The 22,032-nt window shown below is 37.6% G+C and overlaps 2 protein-coding genes and 2 non-coding genes across 4 annotated transcripts; 2 read left to right on the top strand and 2 right to left on the bottom strand.

The window, feature by feature from the left end:
* Positions 1-354: 354 nt before the first annotated feature.
* LOC122651159 lies at positions 355-11,111 on the bottom strand. Its single transcript, XM_043844477.1, has 7 exons — positions 10,956-11,111; positions 8,883-9,017; positions 6,379-6,588; positions 3,680-3,847; positions 3,412-3,465; positions 3,173-3,319; positions 355-768 (listed from the first exon to the last, which is right to left on the bottom strand). The coding sequence occupies exons 1-7, from the start codon at positions 11,109-11,111 to the stop codon at positions 355-357; spliced, it is 1,284 nt and encodes a 427-aa protein (XP_043700412.1).
* A 1,812-nt stretch (positions 11,112-12,923) lies between these two features.
* LOC122653313 lies at positions 12,924-13,006 on the top strand. Its single transcript, XR_006331748.1, has one exon. It is a non-coding gene; the product is annotated as a small nucleolar RNA R11/Z151 (small nucleolar RNA).
* Positions 13,007-13,206: 200 nt separating this feature from the next.
* Positions 13,207-13,320, top strand: LOC122653314. Its single transcript, XR_006331749.1, has one exon. It is a non-coding gene; the product is annotated as a small nucleolar RNA Z152/R70/R12 (small nucleolar RNA).
* A 6,404-nt stretch (positions 13,321-19,724) lies between these two features.
* On the bottom strand, positions 19,725-21,816 carry LOC122651157 (pentatricopeptide repeat-containing protein At5g15340, mitochondrial). Its single transcript, XM_043844476.1, has one exon. The coding sequence runs from the start codon at positions 21,814-21,816 to the stop codon at positions 19,894-19,896; it is 1,923 nt and encodes a 640-aa protein (XP_043700411.1). The 3' UTR covers positions 19,725-19,893.
* Between the last annotated feature and the right edge of the window lie 216 nt (positions 21,817-22,032).

Below are 22,032 nucleotides of genomic sequence, written 5' to 3'. Positions count from 1 at the left end.
AATGAGAAGGATGGAAGGCCCTTTATAAATTGGATCCTCCCAAAGCCTCAAATGTGATGTTTTGTGAACTTTCTAAAGTTCAAAAACCCCTGTGAATGTTATCAACACAATTGGCCCCCCACCCCCATAGACACTACCATGTCATATGGTTGGATTCATTCTGTGCAATATTTTCCCTTGAAAGTTGGTAAGGGAAAGGGGTAAAATTGTTCTTTATTATACAAAATTACGTATGAAAATCAGCTATCACCACTAAGCTTTTTCAAATATATCATCTCATATGCATACCCATTTGAGTCCATTAATATTTCAATGATGAAACTGAAAAGTTTATTCTAACAAACTAATGACATGTCATATTCCACATTGCCCACCTGGTCCTCCAAATAAGATCGTATTTATCCTATACGGGTTGTGAGAAATTAAAGATTCTGCCTTATAGCATGCAATACTATCCATGTGAATCTTTAATAAAGAAGCATCAGGATTCACAAAGGAAAATTTCTCATCCACGAATTGTAACTTTCTGGCATAAGTTGAGTACCAAGTTGCGTGGCGATCGTCATCTTGTATTATTGGTAAACGGCCCCTCCCCATCTGAGGGCTAGGTTCACTTGTTGGGCTATAGACCTCCCCACCAGATGCTATAATAGATGCAGAGTCCCTTAAAGTTGTGAATAGGGATGATGGCCAATATCCGATATACTCATGTTCTCCACTTATAGATGTAGAAGATGTAACTAACCACCAATTTCCAGATTCTGGATCCTACAATGTAAGAAGAGTAAGTAAATAGAATAAGTTTACAAGATACAGAGGAGACTAGTTACAAAATTGAACAACCCATAAACTGATACCAGCAGAACAACTACTATAGAAATGTAGAATGGAAATTATAAATAAACAGGAATCCCAAGATTAAAAAGAATCACTCCTTCCATCCCAAAAAGATAGCCTTGTTTGAGGAATTTCTTCGTCCCAAAATGCTTTTCCATTGTTAAAGCCAAGATATGAAGCTTTTTTTAATTTCTCATATAGCCACTATTTAGATGACTTGCTAGCCACATGGCCAATATCATATGATGAATTACTATGTCAGAAGCATTCAATACAAGCACCCAAAAGGAAAATCAAACCAATCAAATTATACAACTAAGTATTACAATTAGCACTACAATATATATATATATATATATATATATATATAAAGCACAGCCACAAATTTTTTAACAAAATCATGAGAACTATTTTATTGCAAGAAAAGAAGATCAATGAAATTGCTAAATAATGTTCTGAAACTTCGACAAAGAATTTTGATTGTTCCAAATGTCATAAACCCTATTTTGGGTAAGACAAACCATGTAATGTTGCTCCAAATGTCTACTACATTGAACCCCATAAATGCTGTACATATTATACATATTATTGTTGTTCTCGTCATATTACTATCCCCAAAAACAAAATAGTATGATTTCTACCTACTCCCAATAAAGATGGTGACCAGTAAGTGGGCTCTGCAATTCTACAACTTTTAAAGCAAATCCATTGGTTTTGATTTACCAAGGTTCTAAAAAGTTGGGCAAATTTTTGTTTTCGACAGAAATCGAAATGGAACCACAGTCAAATTGAAGGGAATACCAGATTTCAAAAACTTGATTTCAAGCGATTTCAACAAATTTTGTCGATATTTCACCCCTGTTTCGACCGAAAGTACTAGAATCACTTGAAACCCTGGATTTTTTTGCCAAATTCATTCAATTTGCTTCTGAATCAAGGCTTGGTGGTGGATTGTAGATCATCTACTTCAACCTTTTGGAAACATTTGGATTTTGAGTCAATGCTGTGTATTCAATACCTAAATTATGAGTAGACACACATCCCAAAAAAAAAATTATGAATAGATTAGGTTATAAAAGGAAAAGTATACAATCAGCCATGTCCTACACTACAAACATAAGGTCTGAAGCCAAACTACCACTTAGGGTATTTGTTTTTCCAATCCAATGATTCAAACACGTGTAATTAATGCTTAAATAGACACTCCCTGAAGTTTCAAGACAAGATTGCATCTTTTGGGCCTCGAAATGACAATTTATCTCTTTTTGATGAAATGGTGGCCATTTCGCTGAAACATTTCAGTTTTGCGCCTGGATGAAATGGTGGCAAAATGTGACATTTCGAACATTGATTCATAAGCTATGAAATTACTTTTTGATCCTCATTCATCTTCCATTTTATAAAACATTACACATGTTAATATTATGTATCACAAGGGTACTCCTAGAATTACAACCATAGCTCAACAAACACTATACCAGTTGCCCAACATATTTGAAGGGACAAGTCCTATTGGGGTTGGAATGGGGGATGGCTGACCTGAAAAAAGGATGTGGTAGAAAAAGAAACCATCACTGATAAGGGTTCAAATGTGCCCATCAGGCTCAACTAAAGAAATAAAGATATGACCCAAAAAATCAATAAGATCAGCTACATCGTGAAATTCTGTCTCTCTTAAAAGTCTTTTAAAACCAAAATTCCAATCCAATCCTGCAGGACCATGCATAACACAGAGGAGAGAATTAAACTATTTTAAATCCTCCCTATTATAGGCTTAAGCACAGAATCTCACCAATTCACTGATACCGTATCAATAAATTGGCTAAAAATTTCTCATAGAATCAAAATATCTTTCTCTCTCTAGAAAGTAGACCAGACAAGTTCTGATCTTCAAAAAGTAGCCCCGAAGAAATGACTGTGTAATAAGTAATATGATGATCCAAAGCTCAAAAGAAATGGACATACAAATCAATGCATGCACCTCTCTCAAATTGAATATGAACATTCAAAGAAGAAAATGACATTATTTTAAGCCTGAGAGATGCTCGCATGCTAAATTGGCAAAGATCATTCGAATAGGATGTACTATTAAGTCGTATCCAGTAAAGCTATATAAGAAAGAAAGAGCTTGAATGTGTGATCAACTTGGTGTAAGATATCCACAATACACTACAGAAATGTTTAGCATTACTTACAATAGCAGGCATAATGCTCTAATATTGATAAATTTTCATATTTCACGGCTGATGGATTCCTTCAATAAAAAAACAAGGGAAGCCTTAAGATTAACTTGTAAAAGTAAAGGAGGGTGCAACGAAAAATTATAATAGTGTACCTTGAACAGAATAAACTCATCCTCAAATGGAAGATCCCCATATGGGGAAGTATCAGAATAGAGATAACCAAAGGTCTTTATACAGCTGACTTGTACGAAACCTGGGCAGAGGAGATTAAAGCAACCTGTCTTGTGAAATCCATCTGCCTGCTCAAATGCAAAGGAAAGAAATATGTGATAGGTGATACCCAAATCGAAGAGTCAATAAAGTTTGCACATAATGTAGGTCTTAAACTTACCGTCCAATATGAAAACATCCGAGTTCTATTATCCCCAAATAACTTTGGATTTACCTAAAAAAATTAAAAAAGTGAACACCCAAATTATTAAAATTTTCTTCAGATGAATATAACTATTGAATTATGGACCATAGGAATCTTATGTGTTGACCACAAGCATCATTTAATGGGAATGCCCACTGCTAGAAATTAGAAAGGTCATTTAGAAAATTAGCTCATTGTTCAATCAGAAAGGAGAGTTTGGGTTTTGCTAGTTAAGATAACTTACTGCCCATCCAACTTGAAGACTGTTGAGTTGATCCACTGGCCCATTTTCAACCCATAATACTGCTTCACTGAATTGGTTGATTGAAGAAACCTTTGGTTGATCTAAGGCTAAGCTTACATAGCCACCATAATATTTCACATCCGATCTTCCTAGTTGAAATGTTGCAAACTGAAAAAGGAGATAATTTATAAGTCAATTATTTAATCATTTTATGGCTGAAACAATAAATTTCAAGTTTATTTGCTACTTAATTATCAAACACACCTAATAAAAACTTATGAGGTAAATCATTGCAGCATGGCCATTACATTTAAAGATCAAATGAATAATTAGGTAGTAGGAGTCCAGGTGCACATGTCAAATTCCACCAAACCCCCAACCCACCCCCCCAAAAAATATTGAAACATCAAAGAAAAATTCAGAAGGAAAACTATGCCCTTAGAAAAAAACATTTGGCAAATCATTGGCTCACCTTGCTCTCCATTGGAATGGGGGTTCAATAAAAGGCAAAAGTCTAATATGTCTGTCTGAGGAGTGAGGACATGTGTGAATTTCCATGGCTAGGGGCAAAACCAGGATCCTCTATTTTTTTTTGGATTAAAGAATATGATTCCCAAAATAACCTAGCATTACTCTCCTTCCCACAGATCGAAGAATCGAGAGTTGGAAGTCCATCTCCTAAGATTACGCTCCATCCAAATGTGATGAATAGCAGCTCCAAAAACCAGCTTTCCAATGGTGTCACAAATTGAGGACCTAGAGAAGGATTTAGCCACCCAAAGCCATTCTCTGTCGAAGTGAAGGGGTCTCCTGTTGCAGTGCTAGATGGAGGAGAGGGCTTTTTCCAAATGGTAGAGGTAAATGGACAGTCAAAGAAGAGGTGGGAGATGTTCTCAAGACCATTCCAGCAAAGGGATCAGGCAGGGGAAACAGGGATGTGACGGTGAATGAGGAAGGCCTGGGTGGGAAGGCAAAGGCGAAGGGATCTCCAGGTAGGCCCTGAGATGTTTTAACTGAGAGAAGTATGCTGATTTGAATTAACAGCAATATAGGTTAGCGTTTCGGGTCTTTGAAAAGAGTAAAATAGGGGAATCTAGGATTTAGAGTGGGAAGATTGGGCTAGGGTTTGGATCGAGTGCTATAGGGGCAGAGAGGGTAATTTGGTTCAATTATGGACAATTTCTGATGGTGGAATGGCTGTGCAGGTTTTAGGATTTTGGGGAATTAATTGGGAGTGGAGATTCCAGGGTTTGAATGGAGGGAAAGGGTTCAAACTAAGATTGAGTTTCCCAATTGGGAGGGGAAGATTCGATCCAATTTGGGGCAGAATGAGTGGCTGGTTAGGTCTGTGAGGAATTTAGGTTATGGGAAAACTAAAAACAAAGGGGGAGCTATGAGGTTCTTGGGATCCATGCCCCTTGCCTCCCTGATGAGGCGGCTCCTTACATCTCTTGAGTGAATCGTTGGGGGAAGGTCGGGTGTTCTCTTATTGATGAGCTGCAAGTACGTGTTCAGCTCAATGATTTGGTAGCTAACCGAGTAATGATCAAAGAAACTTCTCTAAACCTTTTTGTTCTTTCTGAACCGATTCCCCTTTGCTTGTTTAACTGAATCGATTCTGTTGGCAAATCCGCTAGCAACCCTACGATGAGGAGCAGATTGTGTATCCTGATGACTTGGAGGAGTACCGGTTCGCCTATGGGCTTATCCAGAAGTGGATAGCCTTTGAGGGGAAAAAAAGTAGAATAGCAGTATTTCTCCACAGATTTCTGTCTATATAAATATGGTAACTTCCATACAATTTAGTGAAGAGTGAATTGATGTATTGGAATTGTTTTGGGGGTTTTCTGGTCTACACCCTCTTGTGGTAATCTCTTTTGACCCTCTTTATCTCCTGTTTTCTATTCCCTTATTTCCAATTGGCTACTCTTATTTCTCCCTATTTTTTCTCTTTCTTTCTTCCAACATCAATTTCTGAATCTATATAGATCTGAGATCCTTTTTTTACTTTATCAGCCTTGTCTCTTCTCTCTTCCCTATGGATACCTTCTTCCTCTCCCTAGTACCCTACGGAACTCTTCTTTTCTCCTCCTATTTTCTCCACTTGCCCTTATGAGGGCCCATTACCCACCCGATCCCGGCCTGAATCACAATGCAACCAATATAAATAAGATCATGACTCATGAGACAATGCTAACCATCAAATTAATTTTGTATTTTACTCTAAGGCTGTATCTGCATCTTAGATGTTTGTTAAGTAGTGATAACATTGACCATAGTTGTCAATTTAGATTCCAACCATATTGATAACTCAAGCACTCATTAGAGTTTAAAATCCACTAAATTTAGTGGAGGTGAAATTCTCAACTTTGATCATAGCTATTAATTTGGGAGATGAAAGCATGCAATTCCCATGAGACTGGTCAAGATTACTTGATTCAATGTAAAAGTAGTTCAGTTTCTAGAAGCTTTATTCTCAAGGTTCAAATAAATTTCAATTGCAATTTAGCTCATTTTAAGTGTTAATTACAAATTTCACGATAAAAATGTTAGCTATGAAAAGTACCAATGAATTATCATAAATTATCAATCTAAGAAATCAAATAAAATATCAAATGGAAATAACTTAATAAAGCATGACTCTCTTTTTTTTGGTGGATAAAAAAATTATTAAACCCAAAGGGGAAAGCAAGACTTACATGATACCCAGGGTTTTTTGTTGTGAGCAGGTCGACATTTCCAGGATGTCTTCTTACTTGAGATTTGGCCCTTATTATATCCTCCTTTTGAATCCTCTGTATTAAGACTGTCCGTGGTGGACACCCACTACTCTTTACTCTGACTTTTGAAGGTTTAGATTCTAATAATTCTTTGTTAATCATCCCTATTGGGAAGGAACTGGGTTTCATCCGAAAACATATTAACTTACTCAGTACACATAAGATAAAAAGATAATTATGTAATTCTAAATACAGAACTTCATTGGATAGTTGAAATATCAAAAACATAAGCACAAGAAACAACAACATACAGTTGAATTTATGGTGGTTAAAAAGAATATAGTTGAGAACTAAGGTATACCAATCCAAGGTGTAAATACAAAAATCACACCTATTTAATGAAGCTTGCACCTTTTAGAATCTTGCTTGCGAATTCTAGTCTAGTCAACTATTTCTTCAGTAGCTAGGGGTTGTCGGGTGAGACCAAAGCTTTCTTTATCCAATAGAAACTAAAAACATAGATCAAAGGGACTAAATTGAATCATTTTCTTGAATCCTTTTCCCCCTTAATAACAAGAAGGGATCCCATTATAGCATGATCAGATATTTAACTTAAAATCCCCCAACCATAACCCTACAAGTTTCACAGAATAGGAAATTTACATACAGAGGAGCAAAGAACATTCCTAGTATTCAAGCAACTTCCCTTTATCGGCTGAATTGAGAAAATGCAATTAATAACAACCTTATAATGTTGAAAATGCCACCAGCCCAATTCTATAAGATGTGCTTTATGATGGGGAAAGAGATCCCTAATCAAAATGTACAACAAACCAGCGACCCACTATACTACACAAGGACCTGTAGAAAGGAGAGAATCCTATGGCACCAATGACCAATTAGTATGTAAACCAAAACTAGACAGGTATAGGAACTTACAGATTGGAACCCAATAGATAACAATTAAGTTGGTTGGACATATCCCTCAATTTCTGAATCCATTTAATTTCCAACCAAAACTCCAAAAAACAACCACCAGGATGAAAGACAACATTTGTTTATCTTTTGGATCGATGCCAGCAAGGTGTCAGAATTAGATAAGTGGCAAGACCATTTGAATTGCCAATCTAAGCACCCTATACCAGAACTCATTTGCAATGGGATTTGGATCAACAAACTCTTGCTGTTTCAGCATCATCAAACCATGTAAAGCAAGAAATTGAAATACTGAACCCTTTGGGAATCAAGTGATCGGTTTTAGTAACCAGAGATGACAAGCATATTCAGAACTCTACATGTGTGTCAAACCCCTTTAATACATATCTACAGCTAGAGGTGGGGCTGAGTTTAAAAGCCTCAAATTGAGATAGTAAATGTTACACATGCCCCAAATGCCAGAGGTTTGAGACTCTACAACCAGATTCTGCTCTCATGATTCACACTTTTGTTTTAAACCTTATTGATGAATCCGAATGAATAAAGCAATACACCAGGGCATATCCAGCTTTATCCTGAAACCCAGCACCAAGGACAACTCACATAAAAATGATGCAGAGAAGATTTCTGAATAATTTTTAATCAGTTAGACCGGCAGAAGTCCACCCAATCAAGCCGAAAATTCTGAATTTTAGCGCAACTTCCGGAGGGCATAACTTTTGACACGGTTGGAGTTACGGAAGCCATAATACCAATTCAGAAATAGCAGCCAGTGCTCTACTAAACTTCGACGGTCCAAATGACAAGTCATAGGACCATCTGAGTAAGGGAGTAAATTCCAACATTTAAGGGGTGTACGGGGCCTAGGTTACCAGCTTCCTATTTTATTTTCCTACTCTGTTTTATTTCGTGTTTTATTTCGTTTCCCTTCTTCATTGTAATCCAACTTTCTTATATAAAGATCGTTTTGGACTAAATAAAGACATCTTGAAGTTTATCAACCAAATTCATTGTTATGTGCAATAGTCCCACATCGGTCCCATAAGGGATTGGATATGGGCATATATAATAATGGGTTCCCTCCTTTGTAGACCGGTTTATGAGGGTGAGTTCTTCCAATCGTAACATTCATTTTCTCAGTCCTTCTTCCCTCATTGGAACTAGGGTTTTATTAACCTAGTGATTTCGAGGGTTCGTTAGCACTAGAACGGGATCTAGCCCCATACTTCCTACTCTGTCAAAAGTCTAACCCCATAATACATGAATTACTTGGCTCTGAAAGCCCCAAACCTAACCTATCCTCACAAACAAACGACCAGAAATTTGAACTTCAAGCAATCACAAGCATTTCTTGCGAGGCAATCTGCCACAGAGTTAGTCTCAAGCTTGTAATTGAAATAAGTCACCATAGAGCACAGAGATTTCGTGAACCAACCAGGAAGACATATAATTCAAGAGGAAAATCTAAGTAATTGATGAAGATATCTAATTTGATGAATTAAACAGAAATAATGGCAAATGGATTATAAGAGAATCAAACATGATACCTGAATGGTATGATTTCTGAGTAAGGGGTGATCGAATGCTGGCTGCTTCTTGATATCCACGCAATCATAAATATCTCCATACTTGGTCTGTACAAAAACGATCGCATAAATTTCTGTTTTCAGGTAGCAGAGGAAACGAAAGATTTTTTATTTTATGTTAAGCTCTCAATAAGAAAGCTTGATCGATTCAAGCTTACTCACTCCACTACTAGTTAAAAATGCAACTCTGGAAATCCACCATCACGTGTCCGGTTCAGGCCGGTGGATCATTACAGTTGTGAACTGATGAGTGAGAGGCTGAGAGCTGTCACTGAACCTCTGTACTGTTTTGTTAAGACCGGTTCAAAGTTCAAATTGGTGTTGCATATGAACAAAAATAGAACCATCTCTAGGTTTTTAGTCACCAAGACCGGACCAAACCGGTGTTGAATTGGATAAAATAAAAATAAAACACAATCACCTTATTTTTATTCGTTTTTTATTTTTTTGATAGTCTCATCAAGACCGGGACTAAACCGGAGTTGAATTGGAAAGAACCAAAAAAACACACCACCTTATTTTGGTTCACCAATTTTCAAGGTTTCATTGCTTTAAGCAAAAGTTTACTTTTTGACCGTATGATAGGTTGAAGATTAAGTAGATGGATTGCTTGCAAAATTTGATATCCCCCACAACCATATAAGAAACCTTGTACGGGGTTTTCTACCTTTGTATTAGTCCTATTTTTTTTGGATAAAAGTTTTCATGCACGGCCTTGCATGTGCACAGCCTGCATTAAATGTAGTCAGATTGCCAATCCAAAATGACATAGAAACCCTTAACCCCTTATTTGATGGAGATGATGAGAGAATCTCTCATATACGAATGCCTTCCCCCTTTTTTTTGTTGTTGTTGTTGTTGTAGGTTTCAGGGAACTTAATGTAGTTATAAAATTTAGGGTTTTGAATTTATTTTTTTGTATTTGCATGTTTTAGGTTTTGGGATTCAAGATTCATGGTTTACAGTTCAAGTTTCATGTTTTAAGGTTATTCTTTTTGGTTTTGGTGGTTAAAATATCAACTACCATCCTTTTAAGCTACACAAGTTTCATTGTTGCATATGGTTTCATCGTATTTTCTAGTAAATCTCTCTGTCTCTCTCTCAATTTATTTTTTATTATTCATACCATAATTTACATTTATTTTTCCTGATTTTGCTTTTCAAAATGTATATGAACATTTATGCCATAAACCATGCAAGAACTGGATCAAACTAGCCTGACCCAAACCCAACCATTAAAAGAATTCTGGATCATTTCTATTAAGTATAGGGATCACAAGTATCAAACTCAACCTTGAGAATTTATCAGAGCCCAAGCCCAAATTCAGCATAACCTTGACATCAATTCCTAACTAGGCTTTGCAGAACAACATTACCATCACAAGGTTTTAAAAACCCAGAATTGGCCTCCATCGATTCTCATTGGATTCAAATCTACATTGGCTTGAGCTCTAGAAATTGTGATCGGGAAGAGGAAGTAAAGATTCCCACATATCTATACATTTTTTGAAGGGAAAATTAAGGCTGTCAGGCTCCATGGCCCTTGCACCTACACATGGGAAGCATGAAATGACCACCTCTCCCCATGAAATGAAAGATATCATCCTTGTTGGATACCCTGTGCTGATATAGGGGCCACATAGCCTAGCAACAATCACCATCCCTTTGTTTAATTTTTGTATTCAAAACACTTGTAAATTTCTCTAAAATAAGTAATTTTCATTGAATTTATGCTATTTTAATCAGTAGAGAAGAGGAAACTAACAAAAAATGTGGATCCAAGTGCATTCATGGGTGATTCAAATGAGAGTTGCAGGAATTAAATGTAATCAGGATCGAGAGTGGCCGATTCGATTTAAAAGTTAAAACAAGTATTTGATTTTGAGTTTGAAACTTTCATGATCTTTTGACTCTTTAGATCTCTTAACTATGTGACTCACCTAGCAAAAAATTTGTCCAACCAACTTTGAATTGAAAAAAAGAGACACAAATTTATAACTCAAACATAAGTTGAAATCCTTTGCAATAACGTACTTTTATGGACTTCACTGGTGGTTTGTTAAGAAGCTTGAATTGCATCTCCAAATCAAGATCATCATATTCTTGTTTTCTGGATATACTTCGAGCTCCTTCCACTCCACTCTTGCCTGTCGCCAAATATAACATTAATAGAACAAAAATGGTTCCCATCTTTGGATCCTTCAGGCCAATCGTGATCAATGAGAGCCCAAACCCTTAGTAGTCCTGCGGTCCAAGCAAGAGATAGTTGTATAATTAGCCTGCAAATGTGTACTATGCATTAAATGGCATGCATGTGTACTATCTTGTAAATGTCATTTACTCTACCATGCCCAAAAATAGAATGAAGTTAAGATGTAAGTTTTCTTTTCTTAAAGCAAGACACATTTATTCTAATAATTATCACCTCCAATTTGCAGGCACCTCCAATTCCTCTAATAGAGGGGAGTGGACCTCACCTTGGGTAGTGTTTTCGGGCAATGGGTAAGGTGGTCATTTCCACCCCCATGTGAGGAATTGGAGGAATTAGAGGGGGCAGCGAATTGGAGGGGATATCGATTCCATTTACTCTTCCATCCCAAAAATAAAATGAAATCAAGATATAAATTGTTTTTATTTACGATGAGTCACATTTACTCTTCCATCCCATAAATAGAATGGTATTAATAATGGGTAGAATCCTCTCCAATTCATGACATGTGCAGTGCGGTGCAGTTCGGGGATGGGATGTCACCACCTGGCAGGCTCAATATCCTACGGTCCGAGCTCAATTTAGCCAATTTTTTTTTCTTCTCGAGCTCAGACTGTTGGATGTTGCGCTTGCTAGGTGGCGACATCCCAACCCTGAACTGCACCGCACTACACTTTTAGAGAATAGGAGAGGATTTTTTTCCGCTATCTAACAACAAAGCAAAGTCCCCCACCCCATTTTGGGATTTTAATCATCTCCAATTTCCTAAAGTGTCCACTATGGCATTTTGGGGTGGAGATGTCGACACCTAACAGTTCGAACATCCAACGGTCTGAACTCATTGACTTCCATTTTTTTTCCTTTTTTCTTGAGCTCAGCACCCTTGGAGGTGTTGAAATATCCACCATGAATTGCCGCATTGCACACTGTTTTAAGGAATTGGAGAGGATTATTTTTCCTCCCGTGTTGTCCCCTCTTTTTTTTTTTTTTTGTCTCCTCAATTTCAAATTTTTTTAAAAAAAATTTATTATATTCTATTAGCTTCCAAGCATAGGCTAGTGATCAACCGAACAATCAAAATGCCAAGTCATCTTTCCACACGACCTAAAAAAAATAGTGATCATTTTGTGAAACCCCTCTTCCACTACCGTACGGACTGGGTTTGGGTTTTGCAATTGATAACAAATCCAAACCAAGTAAGAAAGATTCCTCCACCGTTGGTGGAAAAAAAATACTCTCATTTATTTCTATTTTATGAAATCGATAATGCCCTTCCCAATATTTCCAATACCCATCCAAGAACACCCAAACTCATCGACAATGGGAATCGTAGGTGAAGGGCAAATGGCGATTTCCAAAGGGCAGTGGATACCCTTTTTGTCCTTTCAATAATTAACAATTTTCAAGTTAGTGACAAGTGAAAAAGTGAGAGTCTACAACTCTGGTAGGGTTATCCTTGGAATTCCAAAATTTCATATAGTTGTAAGGCCAAAACCCTAACCCCAATTTTCTACTCATCGGAAACCCTAGTTTTCTCCCTGAAATTTATATATATATCCCACTACGCAGCAGTCGACAGAAGCCCTCACACATACCAAACAAGTTTTTTTCTTCTCTGTAAGGAGGCGAGGCAGGAGTAGACTACTGAGGTGTGGACTCTCTTCTGTTTTTCTTTCTTCTCTAATCTGCAAGAACCCTTTTATTCTTTTCTAATATGATTTGATTTCTTTTTTTTAATTTTTTTGTAATTTTGTTTATCATTATTGGGGTAATAGGAGTATCAAAGAAGAAAAGGGCTAATGATGATAAATCTTATCTTAGCGGATTTCAATGAGATGTCTGTCAATGATTTGATTTGTTACACACACTGAAGCCTATTCTTGTTCTTACATAATCTACTTTGGATCTCATGACGGTTTTTCTTCTTTCTATAGTTTTAGCAATATAGATTCAAGTTCGTTTTCAGTTAAATGGGATTTCTTCCTCTCTTTGTATGGGTTTAAGTTTTTTTTGTTAAATGATGCAAGTGGGGTTTTATTCAAATTAAAGATCCAGAATTTGCAGCAGAGGGAATTTGATGCAATGATGAGATTAAAATTTGGGATAGGCAGTGGACGGTTCTTCTTTCTTTAGAAGCCTCGCCGTGAGCCTCTTCACCAATAAATACGACTTCTTCTTCCTCTGAGCTCAAGTTTTCTGTGTATGAGAAATTCATTAGTTTATTTATTTTTCTTACTATCTGGGTTTTAAAAAATGGATAATTTCTTTGATCCAAGAGACGAGAAAAACAATTATAAAACAAGTAGGTTTACAAGAAAAAAAATTGTGTAAAAATGTTTGATCTTATTTTATAATTTATTTTCTTATAAGTAGATTTAGTCATGTTCTCTTTTAAAGAATAGGGATCATGAGCAGGGTGTAAACATAGAATCGGTCATTGGTGATTTCATCTAGATTGGAATAAGCTGTTGGCGTTTCTAATCTAGTCCAATCAGTGCTCAAGAACCTTAGAATTAATCCTCATATCCAAGAAGAGGCAATTTTTAAGATTTTTGAATGAGAATCGGTATGTTAGATTGGTGGAAATTGGGATCGGGTGCAACTGACTCTGATCTGAATCTACTCACAGATTCCTCATTCTTAAAACCTTGATCATTAGAATCGTTAGCTTCTTGGTTATTAATTTCTGGATCATATCCTGGATCCGGTTCCTCTTCAACTCCTCCATCTCATAACACCCTCCCAACCCTATCTCAGCATTTGCGTGGCGAATCTGCATCCAATGGCTCTTACCACCTTGTTCTATCTTTGTCCCCAAAATTATCCAATTCTATTCTCACCCTGGAGTGAACATGATCTCCACGGACTTTTTCGGAAGTGTTTATTTGGTGATTTTGAATTAAAAAATATTTTTGATTGAAAATATTGGTGAACTCATCTGGGTTCATGAATTTACATGATTAATTATTTTCTATGTAAATGTGAATTATTTTTGAATTTACCAATAAAAGTGGATCCATATTTGATTCAAGGAAATCTAACCTTGTATAGATGTTCATTTTATTTTGTACATTTATCTTAGCTGAAGAATGAAGCTCCTCGACTCGCGACTATTGTTTGTCGTTGTCGAAGGAGAAGAAAGGTTTGGAACCTGCAACTGAGATAAATCTTTTACTCAGATCTCTTTTTCTTTCGTTATTTCTTCGTGTCTTTCGTTATCTTTCTTTCTCTTTCTGTAAGAGGAAAAATGTCACTTTTTTGATGATCTCAGAGAGAAGAAAAGGGTTGTTGAGCAGACGAATTTCAGGTTAAGCGAGGTCTTCTTTAATTTTATTTTAACTCAAGTTTAAATCATATAAATTTGAGTTTTGATTTTTGGCATGTTATCTTCTCAAATTTCTCCTGTAATCCCAAAAATCAAAACTCAGATCTATATGGTTTAAATTCTAGTTAAAATAAAATTAAAGAGAATGCGTGAGAGAGAGAGATAACGAATAAGAGGTAAGACAGAGAGGGAGAGATATAGAGATACAATCACAATACATTTTACAAGATCAAATGAGAAAGTCTTGCTCAGTCTGAAATTCGTCTGTTCATCAACCCTCTTCATCTCTCTGAGTTCGTCGAGAAGGTGATTTTTCTTCTCTTGCAGAGAGAGATAACGAGAGTGAGAGCGAGAGAGAGATTTGAGTGAGAGATCTACCTCAATTGTAGGTTTCACGTCCTTTTTTCTTCTTTGGCAATGACGAACAACAGTCATGAGTTGAGGAGCTTCGTTTTCAACTTGATAGGTTGGGATCAAGATAGGTGCACGAAATAGAATAAGTATTTATATTAGGGTTAAATTTTCTTGAATCAAATGTGGATCCATCTCTATAAGTGGATTAAAAAATAATTCACATTTACATAAAAAAAGTGAATCGTGAACCTGGATCAATACACTAATATTTTCAACCAAACGAATTTTATGATTCGTCGAATCAAACACTTAAACTCTTTCTTCTGTGGCGGGTAGCTGTGGTTCTCAAGTTCAGTTTTCCTTTGAGTCGTATTGAACTTGGATTGAGAGTTGAATTGAATCATTTTGTGGTAGAAAGTAGATTAAACTGGTAACAGCCATTGGATTTAGACTCAGCCACGAGGTTATGACAACTTTGGGCGGATTCTTAACCATTACTCGCTCACTTGTGGATCATAATTGACCTGGACTAATTTGGATCCCTGGTTTTCAGACTTAGCTTCCAATGATAGGCTGGCGCAGGTTCTTGTATGGACAACATCTCTTGGATTCCAAGCCGTATGAGAATGGTTATTACTCGAAGAAACCCATCAATAACATGTTTTTTACTCTAGTTTGACCACAAGGACAAACTCTTCAATTTGTATAAAAATGAAATTGTCATCATCCACTATAAATTCAAGTAAATTTGCAACAAAATATTTCTTATTTTTCCCATCTTCTACACATTTCTTTGGACCAAGTTAATCATGGCTTCTGAATCTTGCAAGGGTTTGTGAACCCTAGAATTGTGTAGTAAATCTTCCTGGTGAAGGAAAAGTTTCCATTTCTTATTAATTATCTAATGCAGTCCAAATCAATGAGCTTATACATATTGAGCATAAATGTTATAAAGCTCATTTAGCTAGGAACTCAAAATAAGGTTCTTACATTGATAATTCGGCTTGACCAATAAGTCAATTTGGTTTTTTCAAGGTATTTCTTTCTGCAAGAATACATATAGTTTTTTTTGGTAATAGAATACATGTAGTTCAGGAAAATGAAATTGACAACTGATCTAGAACAAACAGAATTCTTAAAATAATTCCAGATTGGAGAGAACTCCTTCCAGAAATTGAGACGATCTGCAAGCTAGTCTTAGAAATTCCTGAAGTTCGTAGTTACACCTTCATAAAAGCAGGTGAAACATCATACCCACAACCATAGTGTTAATTTCGTCATCAATCCATTCATCCAATGTCACGGACAAAACATGTAACAAGTGGAAGTAACCTCCCAGTATGGAACTATGAGTAACTAATATTTTAGTAACCAAGGTGTCATGCATTAAGTTTCTAAATTTTTTTTGGAAGATTTAAAAGAAATTTTTAATGAAAACATCGTTAAATTCCCAAATCAATTATAATAGAGACAGGAACATAAGAACCAACGTATGAAAGTTGTAATAGAAAGTATGACTTAAGATTTGCAGGTCAGGAGATGCAACTACAGTACAAAACAATGGACATAGAGCCCATAATTCAACAACTCCCATTTATCCAATAACTCTAGAAACAAAACAAAATTTTAAAACTCAAACAGATTTATCGATCAGAACCTTCGTTCAATCTGTATATTTCCATGGATAGTTCCTTTTTCCTTGCCTGTTAATGTTGTTTCTGCCTCTGAAATGGTTTTATTAAATCATAAGGACTTGACTAAATGGTGAAAACCCCAAGAAGGCTACACTCCTCAAACTCTACCCTAAAAAAGGCTTCCATGTAATATCTGTGCACTGTAATTCTGAACACTCTACAAATAAAGGACAAAATCATCACCATTTTCTTAGCTCTAGAAGTCAACATAAAAGCTCGCTAGCCATAGTTATCAAAAGCTCTACCATTCCTTTCCAGCCAAAGGCTCCACCGGACACTACAGCAGCCAAGAAGAGCAACAAAGTTACTGCCATATTGATTGATATTCAATTTTTCTAAAAAGGGCGAACTTAGTGCATGAGGCTCCCACCACTGCGGGGTCTGAGGAGGGTCATAATGTATGCAGCCTTACCTCTGCTTTCGCAAAGAGGTTGTTTTTTCCACTTGATATTTAATTTTTCTAGAGGTACTAAATCTTTCAAGTCCTTCAGGATTAGTCTAAATGCTAAATAAAAAATTGGCTCAGATTAATTATTGATAATTTATCTGACTAATGTTAGCACAATTTATGAGATTGTGGAACTATTCAGATTAATTAAGAATTCTTTTGATGAGGTTCAGCTCACTTGTTTGTTGCTCACTGGATCCACTCATCTAAAGTGTGGCATTGTCAAGGATAAGATTGGTATCACTCAGAAACAACCCATGGTATGGTACTGATCCTTAGATCCTTGTATACAGGGGCCCCAATGGATAGTCTAATTGAAGGGTGGGAAATAGTGTGTAGGGTGGAGGCATGGGGTGAGGCGGTTCAGGCATTTATACTTAAAGGGCTGACCTGCTAGGACACTTCCTAATAAGAAGTGACGAAGGAACAACAAAAATTGGGTCTGAGAATTTTGAGAAAGAGGAGAGTTCAAATGAGTTTTAAATATCATTTAAAATCCATTTGTGTAAGTAACAAACCAATAATAAGGTACCCGTTTATATCTTCTGAATCTTAAGAAATAAAAAACTAAACAAACTTGTGGTTGAAGATTAGAGGCAGGACAACATGGGAGCAAAACTAATACCTTCTAAAATACAGCACAGATGAGGAACATCAAGGGCTCACATTCTGTAACCAAAAGGGGATAGACTCTACCACTCCCTCTGCCTTGGAGATCTAAGTAGAAACCAGCCTATTGGAATGAGCATAGCCATCTAATCTAAATCTTTGGTTTCCCCTCTTTATTCTGGGTCATTCACAATATTATACCTCCCTTGTTCGAGCAGACACAGTAGATTTGATGGTTAAATTCCTTTTTGCAAAAGTAACATTCCATAAAAAAGGTGCCAATCATGGGGCAGGCAAAGCATACCCTCTCAGGTGATGAAGGAGACCTACGTAATTATCTCTTTATGTACCATTTGTGCTCCACAAACATGATCTTTAGCGTATGAAAAGGTTTTATCAATTAAAACATGATTATCAAATTGGTTAGACAATATTATCAAAGAAACTATTCATTCAGCAAGATTCTCCAGGAAAGCAGTGATCGAGTTATAGGATTATGGCAAGCATAGAAGACATTACTTAAAATAAACCAACTTAAGTATGCATTGATACAATTAAAAGTAACATAACTGCAGAACATAGGTGCTGAGGAGAACTATACGTCCAAACAGCTAAACCAAGCTTCATAAACATTCAGGAAATCCAAGCTTTAAAGTACAGAACTTACGCCCATTTTGGATCTTGTACACCAGAATCTGCACAAACACAACTTTTATGCAATAGTTCTTTTAGCCTTCCGATATTACCTGCTGGGGAAAATGGGCCATATCAATTATGAAAAAGGCAAACATTCTTCATGCTTTAACCTAAAAAACTAAAGTCTGACAATGGCATAGAAAGTATGAAGATAATTTTCTGAACTATTACACTACTCAATTAAACACCTTGTCATTATTAGTTGTACTTTTTTTTCTTCTTCATCTGTTCACCTGTGATGAACCCAGAGAGAAGAAATCTAATCTTACTGAAGAGTATCACAGTCCATTTCCTTCTCTTGGTCTACAAAGTTCAAGCTCTTCACTCACTAAATTCCCCCCCCCCCCTGTTCCCCAACCTTATTTCCAAACCGCTGAAATATTGTTCTTCTCTTACAAAGTAATTACCAAATTATAGATCATCAATGCTCCAGAACAACCATTGATCTTTCCAATTAGAGAAGCAATTCATATAGCTAGCATATATTAAACAAAACAAGAGTAAATACGGAGAGCCATTTATTCACTACTCGGCTAGTTCTACTGTTCCCGTTATCATTCTCCCTTCCCGAGTGCATCCTAGATTGTCTTTCACACCAAATACCCTTAGTATGTATTACTCAAAAGCTCATTACTCAAGTCGAGACTACTCAATAGATGATACGAATTGAAATGCAACACTTGAGCACACCAGTTATTAAAAACATCAACAAAAAGGAAAAAGAAAAAATGCAACATGTAAGTTGGCTGATCTTTAATATTCCTAACAAAGAATTACAGGCATACGAGTGGACGCGCTGCTATTGATGGGAGAACGGCTCATTTCTCTGCTTATCACACAACAATTGCTGAATACACCAAAGTTCAAAAAGAAACCAATTCAGCAAAACCCGATGCTAAGGAATTCAATGATAAATCAGTCAAACAATCAAGGGTGTACCCAGTGCACAAGGCTCCCGCCACTGTGGGGTCTGCGGAGGGTCATAATGTACACAGCCTTACCCCTGCTTTCACAGAGAGGCTGTTTCCAGACTCCAACCAGCAACCTTTACTGTTGCGCCAAGGTCCGCCTTCAAATCAGTCAAACAATCAAGATTCCCAAAAATCTTAAACCATACATTCAAGATCAAGAAAAAACGACATTCCAAGTCAAAATTAACTAAGTATAAATGCTCCATGTATATCATCTGGAGGGCATTCCAGTCATTCTCAGAACTAAATCAACAAGAACCCATATTTCTGACTTAACTATTCCCGCCAAAATGTAGAAAAGCAATTCCAAACAACCGAAATGAATGCCTTTGACAATCCAAAAATCTCACACAAAATCAACTTTAAATCTGAAAACAAACAACTAACATTTTTGTAAAAAAAATCAAACATTTTGAGGAGTAAGCTTCTGCATTAAGATTATCTTAAGCATGATAATTTGCCTTACTTGATCACCAATAATCCCAATATCAGCTAACTACACTATATCAAAATCTTAATAAGGATAAATTGATCCATGTACATATAACACACTTGCACCCGAATCTTTGGGTGTCATTCTAAGATTCTGCGTCGCAACAAATTCTTACAGCCAAGTATTTTAGTACTACGGTAACTTCTGTGCTGACTGATCAAATTCGAGAATGATCACCAATAGTCAGAACAAGAACATGAACCTTGTTTGAATGAATGGAAACGGAAACGATCTCTGATGATGATTTCCCGGTTGTAAATACTAGAAATAAGTTTGATTGAAGCATGGCAATCCTGGCATATTCTCAAGTTCTTAAAGATGTGGAGGGTCATTCCAGGTTTCGTACTTATAAGTCCAAATGAGATGGCCAGCTTCTCACTATGAGAGAAGAGTGCTTGTTCCTTCTCTTCTTGCTCATCTGCATCATTGATCTGGCTATCCGAAACAGAGAATGTCTGGGAAGCAGTGTTAGGAACATAACCTGCCAACCTCAATCGTTGAATCATCACATCCAACATGGAATAGATCTCTTGTGTTCGAGGATGCGACTTGTCCCCGGAAGTAAACTGATGAACTTGGGCATTCACGTGGATAGAACTTATGCCAGGCACCTTTCTGATTCCCCTTTTTTTGAGGACCTGGCGGAGGAAATCAGCATTGTCGCGCCTTCCAGCCAATGTATACATGTTCGACAGCAACACATGATAATCAGCATTGCAGGGATCAATCTGAATCAGTTCTTGTAGAAGGTGCTCCCCCAATTGGAGCTTGCCATGGAGACTACAGGATGCTAGGAGAGATCCAAGAACGACCTCATTAGGCGGAATGGGCATCTCTCTCACTAGGGCCAAAGCATCCTCCAACCTACCTGCCCGACCAAATAGATCAACAATACAAGCATAGTGCTCTACCTTAGGCTCTATGCCGTAGACGGGTCCAAGATCACGGAAGTAGCGGAAACCTTGATCCAGCAGGCCCGAGTGGCTGCACGCACTTAAGATGGACACGAAGGTGATATCATCTGGCTGAGCCTCTGAGACCATTCGAGGAAAGAGGCTTAACACGTCCTTGCCTCTTCCATGCATGGCGAGACCGCTTAGCATTGCATTCCAAGTTACAACGTTTCTGTAAGCCATTCTCTCAAACACTTGGCTCGCGGTATTTATCCTACCACATTTGGCATACATATCAACCAAACCCGTTCCCACCATGAGATGTAGATCATTCCCCACTGTCTTCATGACGTATGCATGAACCCATCCCCCGACAGTTAGATCCCCAGAAAGCGAGCAAGCGGACAGGATAGAGCAGAGAGTGACATGGTTGAGCATCGAGCAAGAAGAAGACAACATTGTTCCAATCAAAACAGAGGCTTCCTTTGGGAATCCTCTCTCCAGGTAGCCTGCAATCATGACGGTACAGGCAACCTCATTCCTCTCTGGCATTTCATCGAATATCCGAATCCCGTTCTCTAATCCCTCCCATTTCAATGCACCAGAGAGAATTACAGTCCAAGAAACAACGGTCCGCTCGCTCATCTCCTCAAAGACACGTCTTGCGTCGCACATTAGACCGCACTTTACATACATGTCCATGGCTGCGTTTCTGGCAGTGACGGAGAAAGGCAGCCCGGTTTTGATCATACAGAGATGCCCTTGCGCTCCAACCACAACTTCTCCAAGACGGGAACAGGCGTTGAAGAGGCAGAGCAGAGTCACCTCATCGGGGCGGACGCCTTCGACTCGCATCGCACGGAAGACGAAGAGGGCGTGGCGTGGAAGGCCCTGGCGACCATAGCATCTCATCAAGGTAGTCCAGTCGACGGTGTCTCGGTGTGTGCAGGGAATTTGATCGAACAATCGGCCAGCAGAAGAGGTGCAGCCGCACGCGGCGTACATGTGGAGGAGGGCATTGTGGATGAAGGAGTCGGGAGTGTCGGCAACGCCATTCTTGAGTACAGCGGCATGGAGCTTCTGGCCCTCCTCGAGAAAGGCGCCTCGGGCGCATGCCCTCAGAAGGGAGCGGTACTGGTAGTGGTAGTGGTAGTGGTAGTGGTGAGAGAGAGAAGTGCAGAGACGATCGGCCGGCCATCTCATGACTCATCTCAATCAGCTGCCATGAAACCAGTTAACGAGACAAAAACAAGAGAATCATTAGGACGAAGGACGAGAATAGACTGAGTAATTCAAATTTACCCACAGATTGAGTAGTGTCAACGGAATCCCGAGGGACATTTGAGTTTTTTCAAAATCCAAGGGGTGATCTAAGTTTCGATTGAAAATCAGGGGGTGATCTATCATTAATTAAAACAA

Source organism: Telopea speciosissima, chromosome 2 (genome assembly GCF_018873765.1).
Source record: "Telopea speciosissima isolate NSW1024214 ecotype Mountain lineage chromosome 2, Tspe_v1, whole genome shotgun sequence".
In the NCBI taxonomy this organism is placed as follows: Eukaryota; Viridiplantae; Streptophyta; class Magnoliopsida; order Proteales; family Proteaceae; genus Telopea; species Telopea speciosissima.
Note: the sequence above shows the minus strand (reverse complement) of the source record. Positions and strands in the feature narration are given on the sequence as shown.

Coding starts and splice junctions, on each gene's coding strand:
- LOC122651157 (XM_043844476.1), bottom strand. CDS start 21,816: ATGAGATGGCCGGCCGATCGTCTCTGCACTTCTCTCTCTCACCACTAC.
- LOC122651159 (XM_043844477.1), bottom strand. CDS start 11,111: ATGGGAACCATTTTTGTTCTATTAATGTTATATTTGGCGACAGGCAAG. Junction 6,589..8,882: donor TCAGAAATCATACCATTCAG/GTATCATGTTTG, acceptor ATATGTTTTCGG/ATGAAACCCAGTTCCTTCCC. Junction 3,466..3,679: donor GTCTTCAAGTTGGATGGGCA/GTAAGTTATCTT, acceptor TAATTTTTTTAG/GTAAATCCAAAGTTATTTGG.